The following is an 11,723-nucleotide window of genomic DNA, read 5'->3' as shown; positions in this document are numbered from 1 at the left end:
AAGGTATCTGTTATTAAATGAAAATCTCAGTGCTGGGCGTGAATTACTTCCCTGAGATTTATTGGTCAAAGTGGCCCCAGAAGCACCAACAACCTATCCAGGCTAGTGCTGTCACTCTTCGTGCCTGCTAAAACTTGATGCTATCACTGAAGACAGCACTTGCTTTGGTTGCAGGACACAGAGAAATCAATCTGGGACGGACCAGAACATTTCCCCTGCTGGCAGCCATGCACAGTACTGGAAAGCGCTATGCCAGCTGCTGGGGAAGAAGAGGCATCAGTGGTCCTGAATCTTATATGCTACAATACTGACCAGCTAGGCAGGATGGGCCCACTAAGGCCAAAGCAGCTAATGGATGGTCTCTTGGATGCGAGCCCTGCTCCATGGGAGAGAATTCATGGCTGGTGTTGTAAACACAGCTGAAAACATGATTAGGGAAATTGTGGGCCCTAGAGGAGAACCTTGTGACATTGTTTTTCTAAATAGTTATGTAGTCAAACTACCTTATGAGTATTTAGGTGAATAACTGTAGATTTGTGCTGTAGATCTGTGCTCCCAACCTCGCCAGAGAAGTTTCTTATTGCAATGGATAGTGGTTAATGCAGAGATGCATTCATTACTGCTCAAAATGCCAAGAACAAGCAACAGTGAATGCTTAGCCACAGACAGGACATCTATATTAAGCCCCCTTCCAAGGCTCAGGGAACATCTTGGAAGAGAGGACTAAAAGAATGTAAGAGGCAGAGGATGGGGAAGAGCAATGTGAACTGCTGCTGCTGCTGCTGCTGGGCATGGCTTGGCTACTGCACACTTGAATGCACAGCAGATGAAGTTACATGCACAAGATCTCACCAGTTAGAAGCCAAGCATAGAAGACAGAGGGCGCCTTTAAACACCACCTGCAGCTGCAGCTGAGGAGCAGTTGGCAGTTGATGGCTACTAGAGGAGAGCGTGGCCATCTGTTCTTGCCCATGCCCCAGGGATGACCCTACCATATGCTTATGGGACTTATGACTCAGTGGGCTATTTTTTTAAATTTAATAACAAAGTTTAAAATAAATTTTTAAAAGGGGGGACTTGAAATTGGGAGGGGATATGATGGGAGACTAAGGGGAATTGAAGGAGAGAGATCAAGATAAATTGTATACATGCATGAAATTTTCAAAAGAGTAAATACAAATACATGTGCCTGTAATCTCAATAGTGGGTAGATGGAAGTAGGTGGATTGGGGGCGTTTTGGGGCCAGCAAGCTGGGCTGACTAGTGAATTCTAGGCCAGTGAGAGAACTTGTCTCAAAAGCATAGCAGCACATGCCTTTCATCCTAGCATTCAGAAGGCAGAAGCAGGCAGATCTTCATGAGTTTGAGGTTAGCCTGGGTCTACATACAAAGCTCCAGGCCAGTCAGAGTGACATAGTGAGACCCTGTGTTAAAGAAAGAAACAGTGAGATGGAAAACAACAGAGGAAGATACTCAGTGTCAACCTCTGACCTCTGCACGAATATGCAGACATGTGCATCTGCATACACTCACTACGTGAGCACACACACACACACACACACACACACACACACACACACACACACTCGTGCACACACAGCATTGTCCCCACCCTCCAGTGCCTCAGTTTTTATTGTGAAGTATACTCATTTCACAAATGTGCAAACTCCTGGGCAGGGGAAGTTTAGGGATTTGGTAGAAGTCATCAGAGAACAATTTTCCTTTCCAGGGTGAGTCCAATACACTTGGACATTAGCATCTGCAAATGTTAAAAAGTATATTTCAAACATGTACCATGTTTTAAAGTCAAGAGTGGATTTACTTAAGAAAGGGAAGATCAGCCCTTTAAAAGGAAAATGAGAAACGGGTCTATTAAATTATCAATATGTGTTTGTCAGTGTTCCCAAGTAAATAGAATTCTGGTCATTATGGTAGAGGGACAAGAACTCTGACCCAGAAGAGGTCAGCTGATTTCAGAATTAAATCAATCCTGTTTAAAAAAAAAAAAGTGAGATCTGGGGCCTGTGAGATATCTCAGCAGGCAAAGGAGCTTAGTGGCAGGTCTGATGCTCTGAGTTTGATCCCGGACCCACATGTTAGAGGGAGAGGGCTTATTTCCATAGGTTGCCTTTCAGACACACACACACACACACACACACACACACACACACACACACACACACACACACAAATAAATGTTTAACAAAAAGAGGAAGCAAACAAACAAAACAAACACTCTGTTAGCTTTTATCTAGGAGTTTCTCCCTAACCATTCCCATCCTTAACAGTATCTGTTGTTTTGAGAGGTTCTTTTTTTTTGTTTGTTTGTTTGTTTGTTTGTTTTTGCGTATAGCCATTCTGATTGGAGTAAGATAGAATCTCAAGGTATATTTGATTTTCATTTCTGTGGTGGATAAAGACATTGGACAGTTTTCAAGCCTTTATTGGCCATTGGTTCTTTTTATGGGTATATGACTTTGAGTGTATGTGGATATACATCTATGTGTCTGCATTAGAGGCTAGAGGACAACTTTGAGTATCATTTCTCAGGAACAGCAGCCATGTCCTTTGAGACATGGTGTCTCATTGGCCTGAGCTCACCAAGTAGAGTAGGCCAGCTGGCCAGCAAGCCCCAGGAATCTGCCTGTATCCACCTCCCCTGTCCTGCACCACTATGCCTGGATATTTTGCATGGGTTCTAGGCACCTTATCAACTGAACCATTCCCCGAGCCCCATTTCTTCTTTTGAGAAGTATCTGTTCAGTTGATCTGCCCATTTACTGGTTGGCTTATTATTCTTTTGGCATTTCATTTTCTTATAAATTCCAGATATTAATCTCCCGTCAGGTGACTAGCAAGCAAAGATTTTCATTTATTCTTCATTGTAAGTTGTCTCTTCTCTCTTCACACTACTGTTTCCTGTGGTGGACAGAAACCTTTTACCGTGGTATAATTCTATCTGTGTATTCTTTGGATTATTTCCTAAGCTACAGAGCTAATGATTCACAAATCATTTCCTGTGACAAAGGAAAATTTATACCACCTCAGATGCTGCTATTCAACCCAAATCAGAACGATAGGCAATCTGAGCCAGGGGAAAGAGTGGTGGCTCTAATGTTTACTCAGCTCGTGGAAGGCAAGGGATAACATCAAAGTCCAAGGGCTGTGTCCCTTTCTGGAAGCAATTATCAGTTGTTTTCACCGGATTAGTCAACTGATGAAAACAGGAGAGGTTCCAGGATGTCAACTTCAAAGGACTTCATCTAATCTCAGGCTGTTTTCTAGTGTTCTAAACCTTTGCTTGCCTCAACGAGGACTTCCTTCAGACATGTCTAATATGGTGGTTCTTTCTGTAATAAAACTTAAATTTTAGCTTAAAACTTAAATTTTAGCTTAAAAAGAAACCAGCTAGGGCTGGGGACATAGCTGAACTGATACAATGATTGTCTAGCACGATGGAAGCTATGGGTTCAGTCCTAGCACTGCATAGACAGGGTATGGAAATGCAAGCCAATCATCCCAGCACAGCACTCAGGAGGCAGAGGCAGGAGGATCAGAAATCTAAGGTCATCCCCAGCTACATAGTGAGGTCAAGGCCAGCCTAGGATATGGAAGACCCTATCTTAAAGGCAAGCAAGCCAACCAGCACTCCAAATGAAACTGTAACCTCTCCAACACTGGAAAGTCTAAAAACCCTCTCAACAAAATTAAAACACTAGATTAGATAGCAATACCACAAGTGCTGTAGGAATCAGAGAAGGAAGGGTGTTGTGGTTGAAGACAACCAGGAAAAAAACGTCAAGGTAGAGAAAGAACTTGAAGTGGACCTTAAGGAATTCTTAGATTATAATAGTCACCAAAAGAGGACTTTAACCTTAAAAGTATCTTAACAAATGGCAGGACTTCCAGAGGCAAGTCAAAGGATAATTCCATCCCAACATGAAGTTTTCACTGACTTCTCGGCACAAAGAAAAGCAAAGAACAGTACATTGACTAAGTCCTAGTGATTAAACCTAGTGCAAAGACTGTCCTGAATTCTGAGCTAGAGCTCTCTGGTTTAGAGGTAAAATGTCTATTTAAAGAGATAGTAGTAGGCTACAGCAAGTAAAGTGCTTGTCTTGCAAGTGTGAGGACTTGAGTTTGATCCAAAGAATTCATGTTAATAAGCTAGCTATGGTGGGGCACACTTGTAATCCTAGAACTTACGAAATGGAGACAGGTAGATCCCCAGGGCTCTCTGGACACCCAGCTTAGCCTACTTAGCTCTAAGTTAAGAGGGAGGCTATCTGAAAAAAAATGGGGGAAACTGGGTTAAGGGGAGGAGGAAAGAAAAGGAGCTTGGATGGTACGGTACCCAAGAAAGAACTTGTCCTCTGACCTCCACACACAGGCACATGCGTATAAGAGGTAATATGGCAATAAATGAATAATAGGTGCTCTTCTTTTGTGGACTAATAACATTTGTCTTCCATGTGTGTGGTTCTGTCTGTCGATCTACCTCTCTACCTACCTGTCTATCATCTATCTGTCTGTCTATGTCTATCTATCTATCTATCTATCTATCTATCTATCTATCTATCTCTATCAATCCATCCATCTATCTTCTATCATCAATCTGCCTATCTATCCATCTATCATCTCTCTGCCTATCTATCTATCTATCATCTATCAATTTATCTCTTATCTTGTCTCTACATTTCCCCCCTTTGAAATTATATTAGCTAATAAATCCAAAGACCTGGAACATTCCAGTTGGCTGAGCTTTCTGGTCTGTGAACTTTGCTGTAGGATTTATCAGGTAGGCTAGGAGGTCAACAGTATCACTTAACTTTAGGGTTTCAGTTCCCTGTCCTCTGCTTGGTCATGGTAGGCAGTACTAACCAGACTTAGCTTATAATGACATAGTTAAACCCCAAAGCCTAAAACCAAAAGATCTAGGACTTAGCACTCAGCCAAACAGTATCTGCTCTGTAGACTTTTCCTTTGCTTTAGAACTACCTGCCAAGTTGGCAGCTAAGTAGATACCAGGCTGTTTACCAATGTCCTTGCTTGGCAGTGATTAAATAAAGAAATAGTTTCTCAATCTTTCCTCTCTCTACCCAGGCAGCATGATGAGGTAATTGGAATCAGACTTCAGCACAGGCAGGGTGAGTTTCCTCCTCAGAGGTCAACCTTAGGTATCTACAGTCCTACTTGACTTCTGGATACAGGGTGGAACCATCCCTCTCAGTCACCAAACACTCTCCTCTCAGAACAATGTCAGGAAACAGTGTTGTAGTACAAAATGTTAAGGTTTTCTGTTTCCAAAGTTGCCATGTATTTCTTGGATCCTTATTAAAAAATATTAAACAAACATTTTTGAGGCAGAAAAGGCTGATGCTCAGTAAAAATATAGTAAGAGAGGTGATCAAGACTAAGAAAGAAAACAGTGTTCTAGGAACATCTTCTAGGTAGCTATACATCTGACTGTAGTGGATAGCCATTCCAGCTTGGCCTGGAAGTTCCAACCCCCACTGAGGCTTCAGTAATGGTCACACTTACAAGGTGGGGCTGAGAGAGGATGCTGAAGACCCAGGATCCAAATGAGAAGGATCTCTTGGTGCCCTGACCCTGGACGCTGGAGATAGAACGAGCAGAGTTCTCCAGAGAACACTGCTGGACTCGCCATACCTTTGCTAGACCCTACAACCTACCTATCCCTTCATTTGTAAGTTACCCAACAAGATAAACCTCCCTTTTAACTACGTGGCCTTAATAATTTCACAAATATCTGGCGCCCAATGTGGGGCTCGAACCCACAACCCTGTGATCAAGAGTCTCATGCTCTACTGACTGAGCTAGCTTGTATGTATATATATGTATATATATATACATACACACACACACACAAAATGTGTTTATTGGGATGGTCCCCACTCATCTTGAATCAGGTGCTTTTCAGTGCTGCTTTTTCCTGAAGGAGCATCCTTCTGTCAGCCTTGCTTTTCTGCCTGTGAGCTGACAGAGGATAGTGGAGCAGCCAACACACAAGACTACCATTTGTGCATGACTAAAGACTGTGGTGATCTTATAGCATCCTGGGCATTTCATATCCATAAAGCAGGAATTGGGGTTCTGCACCTGGTGCTTTTTCTTGTGTTTCCTCTTTTCCTCTTCTGGAGAAGAATGAAACAGATCCTTTGCAAGAGGCATGTTCTTGTAGGGAGGTCAGAGACTCTTAATCTCAGGGTCGTGGGTTTGAGCCCCATGTTGGGTGCCAGATATTGGTGAAATTATTAAGGCCACTCCACGTAGTTAAAAGGGAGGTTTATTTTGTGGGGTAACTTACAAATGAAGGGATAGGTAGGTTGTAGGGTCTGGCAAAGGTATGGGGCAGTCTGGCAGTGTTCTCTGAAGAACTCTGCTCGGTCTACCTCCAGAGTCCAGGGTCAGGGCACCAAGAGATCCTTCTCATTTACATCCTGGGTCTTCAGCATCCTCTCTCAGCCCCACCTTGTAGGCGTGACCATTACTGAAGCCTCAATGGAGGTTGGAACTTCCAGGCCAAGGCTGGAATGGCTACCCACTACATCTGACGGAATATTATTTTCTGGAATATACAAAGAATCCAAAACCTTAAGCATCAAGAAAGCAAACAACCCAATTAAAAAACAAAAACAAAAACAAAAAAACAAAACAAAACAAAAAACCTTCTCACCAAACAGAACATTCTCAAAAGAAGAAATACAAGTGGCTAAGAAACATTTTAAGAAGTGTTTACCATCCTTAGCCACTAGGAAAAATGAGGATTAGAAGTACTTAAAATCTGGGGCTGGAGAGATGTCTCAGCCATTAAAAGCACTGGCTATTCTTCCAAAAGTCCTGAATTCAATTCCCAGCAACCACATGATGGTTCATGACCATCTGCAATGATATATAGTGTACTCTTCTGGCCTGCAGACATACATGCAGGCAGAACACTGTATACATAATGAATAATTCCCCAAAGCATATCTTCTAAAAAAAAAAAATAGTACTTGAAATTTCATCAGAATGGCCAAGATTAAGACAACAGAAGGCAAGAAGTGCTATACCCAAAGGACTTTAAATCCTACTACAGAGACCCATGCTCATCCATGTTCATTGATGTTTTATTTATAATAGCTAGGGTATGAAAACAATAGCTGGTGTGGCAGGATATACCCAAAGTCGCAATAGTGGCATGGATGGTGTGATGGTAACTAACCCCTTCATCATAGAATTTAAGGCCCACTCCCAGGAGGAAATACATGCTAAATACTCTAAATACAGTCAAGAACCCAGGGGGGAACCTGCTACTGTAAGTTTGCTAAATGAACATAGATTGTTTCAATGGAAGTGTAGATTAATGTCTATCAACTGATGAATGGATGATGAAAATGTACTACAATTGGCTGTTACTCAGCTATAAAGAAAAATGAAACTGTGAAATTTTCTCATAAGTGGACCTAGCACTACATTTTTAGACATTTTAGACCTGTATGTTTAACTTGGAATATAGGCAACTAGAAAGAGGAGACTAATGGTAAGGGAAAAATGATATCATAGGGGAGTAGAGATAGTAAAATATTGGTTACATGAAGGAGAATAATGAAGAGGCAGGTTTAGGCTGAGAAAGAGATGAGAGGGAAGAGTAGAGGAAAGGATGGAAAAGGAATAACTAACATTAAGGACATTTGAAAAATATGTATGAAAGTCTACTATTTTATGAATGTCATAAATGTATATATTCGTGTAAAAGTTGAATTGGTATCACCCTACACAGGCTCCAAACAGAAGACATAAGCTGTTAAATAAAAATTTCAGTGCCAGGTGTGGGATACTTCCCCTTGAGTTGTTGGTCAAGGGTTTTCTAGACCCCACCTCCACAACAATAGAGGCTATGCTCTTGGTTGTTGACTAGAATTTGATGGTAGGACCCTATTTCTGGAAAAAACTAACAAACTTTGGTCATAGGGTTCGGAGGAATCAAGATGGTCCTGACCAGGAAGCTTTCCATAATTGGCTGGTTTTCATAGTACTGAAAACTGTGTAGTTGCTGGGGGAAAAAAGTTTTCAGAAATCTTACCCAGATGTGAACCCCGTGAGCTACAATAACAACTGGTGTGGCAACTACGACCATAGGTACAACAGTGGCATGAATGTTATAGGGCTATCCAAATGTTTCTGACTGAGAAAGAGGTTGGATTCAAGGCCTATGCCAGTGGAAGGAACAAATGCTGGAACTGTAAATCTGGCCAAGGACCCATTCTTGGGGAGATCCTAGGCCCCAGGGTGAATCTTCTATTATTATTTCTGCTAACTGGACATTGTATCAAATTTCCCTCTAAATTTACATCTCTATACCCAGAAATCACTGCAGCATCTAGACTTCATCAGAGAAGTTCCTTTGTGCAGTGGGCAATGGCTAATGCAGAGACTCAGAAATGGACAAAGCAAAGGGAATCAATGTCTGTCAGTGTCCAGCCACCAATGAGACGTCTTTAACATAGTCCCTCCCCACAGTGCCCAGGCACCATTGCAGAAGAGAGGACAGAAAGATTGTAAGAGCCAGAAGTTGTGTGGGACCATAGTGAAGCAGTGTCTTCTGAACATGGCAGGGCCTCTGCACTCATGAATTCCCAGAAGTTCAAGTTGCCTGCACAAAACCTGAAATGAGATGAAGCCAGTCAATATTTCAGTATAGAAGGTAGAGGGGCTTCTGAGGAGCTGTGGACAGCTGATAGGTTCTGGGGAAGAAAGCATCTGTTTTCTGTAAGAGTATGGTCCCTGGTAGGTTGCTCATGTCCCAGTGAATGGGCTGCACAAATAGGACTCCCTGGGTTATAAAGGAAAAAAAAAAATGGAACATGAATCTGGGAGGATTGGTTTGTTGGGTGGTGAATCTGGGAAAATCTGGGGGAGAAGTGGGGAATAAATATAATTAAAATACATTATACACATGAATGAAATTTTTAAAAAATTAATAAGAATATTATATTTTGTAAATCCCATGTTCTCTCCCATGTGTGTATCCTAATTTTGGATGAATATTCACACATGTGTACATACGTAGTGGATGTTGGTATAGGTTATGAAACTATAAAGGAGACCATGGGAGGGGAAAGGAAACATTGGAGAGGGAACAGAAAGATCCACATGACATACAGAGTAGGCACTGTGGGAAGCTAAAATGGTGGAGGGCAATGGGGGAGAAGAAGGGGGAAGAAAGATGTTTGAAAATGCGCTAGTGAAACCCAATACTGTTATGGTGGAAATCAGGGTTCCCTTTGTTGTTCCTTGGTCTTCTTGGTTAAATAATTTAAAAGTAGATTCAGAAAATGTATTCTTTCTGAGTTAGAACTCATAAGAATAGGCAGGCTTAGCAGGGAGAGCTGTAAGCCAGTGCAGGAGGGAGGTCTTTAGGGAGGTGCAAGAGCAGTGTATCATTAAAGGATAATTATTCCTCCCATCTCCTTGGCATGTCTTCAGGTGGAACCAACCTTTCTGAGGGATGGTCTCTTGGCCAGATGGTTCAATGTTAGTTAAACTTGTTTTTGTTTGTTTGTTTGTTTGTTTTAAGATATTGGTCTTTCTACATTTTATTTTGAGGCAGGATCTCACATGCTCAGGCTAGCCTTGAATGTATGTAGCTGAGTTACCTTGAACTTATGATCCTCTTGCCTCTACCTCTTAAGTGTTGAGCTTATGATATATACCATCATGGCCAGTTTTATGTGGTGTTAGATACAGAACTCAGGGCTTCAGTCACATTAGGCAAGTACTCCATTACCTGAACTATATTTCTAGGCTTTTTTTTTTTCTCGAGACAGGGTTTCTCTGTGTAGTTTTGCACCTTTCCTGGAACTCACTTTGTAGATCAGGCTGGCCTTGAACTCACAGAGATCCACCTGCCTCTGCCTCCTGAGTGCTGGGACAAAAGGTGTACGCCACCACTGCCTGGCTATTTCTAGACTATTTTATATATTAATTTAAAAAAAATGTGTTTATGTGGTGGTGGTGGTGGTGGTGGTGTTGGTGTGTGTGTGTTTGAGTGCATGAGAGGGGAGAAGGAGGTGCCCTCAGAGGCCATAAGAGCCTGTAAGACCCACTGGAGCTGGGATTACAGTTGCTTGTAAGCTGTCCACCATTGAATTCAGGTCCTTTGGAAGAGCAGCAAGTGGTCTTACCTGCTGAGCCAACTCCTGTTTTCTACACTTTAAGTGGCACATTTTTTTTTTATTAGCTTATGAGCATCTGAGCTGTTTGGGGGAAAAAATAAAAGCACAAATTCTATTTTCATCTTATTTCATCTGAATAGCTAAGACACAGGTTGGGAGGTGACAGGCTGAAGGTCACCAGACGAGTCAGCCACAGAGCAAGGACATGAAGCTGATCCAGCATTATCACCCCTGCCTCCCTCCAACACCCCACTGGAATTGAAATCACTGCAACAGCCATTGCCAAGTGCTGGGGATGACTATTTGATAGTGGTCCTTTATGTCTGCATGGGATGGTGCTCAGCTTTTCACTTCATCAGCACTGGGAGACAAGGACATGGCTCCAAGTAATATTTCATACTTAGCTCTGGGTTCTCTTGCCTTTATATTTCTGAACCTTCTTCCAGTTACTTGTAGGGCTTTATGATATAATTTAATTTCAGCTTATGGCTGGTTTTGGTACTCAGAAGAGCTGTAATTATTCACCCAGGGGAGTCAATGTTCTTAGAAAACGAGGAGCAGGAACCTATGAGCTTTGTCCCAGCAAAGGGACACAGAACAGTGTTGCCTCTCATGCTTGTTCTTTCCCACAATGCCTTATCTCTTGTGTTCAGCTCTGGTTGCTGTAATACCTCCTCTTTCTGCAGAACATTTTCCATGCACAAACAAAGCAATTTATGGAGTATTTACACACTGACCAGTGACTGACTAATTATACACCTGCAAGCTGTGCAACCATTCTAGACAAACAACATTCCTCTACATCAGTTTTCCTTAGGAAGGCAACTTGGAGCTGATGGCATAGGGAAACCGGCTGGACAGTTGGTTCTGGCTCTGACATTCAGATTGTTCAATGCGGGAGCGGTGTATAATCTGTATGTGGCACCTCTGGGCTTGGTTACCCAGCAAAGCTTTTACAAAAGCAATGGCCATGAGGAACATGTGGTATTATGAGGTCATTTGTTGTGTATGTTTTATATAGAGCCAAAGTACAGAAGGAGGTTGTCATGGTTTCTAATAAGAATGATTAGAGATGAAATCATAACTGGTCCAAACCTGTGAATAAGTGGCTGTTGCCTGCTCATGTCAGTCCTGGCAAGGCTCTTGGACCTCTGTGGAAAAGAGGGAAGAAAAATTGTAAGAGCTGGGGGATATGGGGTTAGCTGCAAAGTGCTGTCCTCTGGGCATGCCATGGCTGCTGCACAAATAAACACAGCAGCTATGGCTATCTGCGCAAGATCAAAACAGTCAGGATCCCAGTACTGATGAGAGATGAGCTCACAAGTCACTTGTATTGCTGGAGAGCTACTGGTTTTGACGGTTGCTGGGGTAGGTGGGGTGTTTTCTTTAGGGGTGTGGAAGGTTTTCTGTGTCCTAATGAGAGCCACATAGACATTGAAATGTGGGCAGCACTAATTGGACTCAGTGGGTTATTTTAAAAGGGAGACATAATGAAAGCTGGGGAGGGATGTGTTAAGGAGTGTGTGTCTATGGTAAGTGGCATAG

General features: G+C 42.3%; 1 protein-coding gene across 1 annotated transcript; it reads right to left on the bottom strand.

Moving 5' to 3' along the window:
- Positions 1 to 5,937: 5,937 nt before the first annotated feature.
- LOC118593409 (40S ribosomal protein S27-like) lies at positions 5,938 to 6,192 on the bottom strand. The gene has a single exon (XM_036202851.1). The coding sequence runs from the start codon at positions 6,190 to 6,192 to the stop codon at positions 5,938 to 5,940; it is 255 nt and encodes an 84-aa protein (XP_036058744.1).
- Between the last annotated feature and the right edge of the window lie 5,531 nt (positions 6,193 to 11,723).

The sequence above is a fragment of the Onychomys torridus genome, chromosome 11, assembly GCF_903995425.1.
Source record: "Onychomys torridus chromosome 11, mOncTor1.1, whole genome shotgun sequence".
Taxonomy (NCBI): Eukaryota; Metazoa; Chordata; class Mammalia; order Rodentia; family Cricetidae; genus Onychomys; species Onychomys torridus.
The sequence above is the reverse complement of the archived record's forward strand: the minus strand, read 5'-3'. Positions and strand labels throughout refer to the sequence as shown.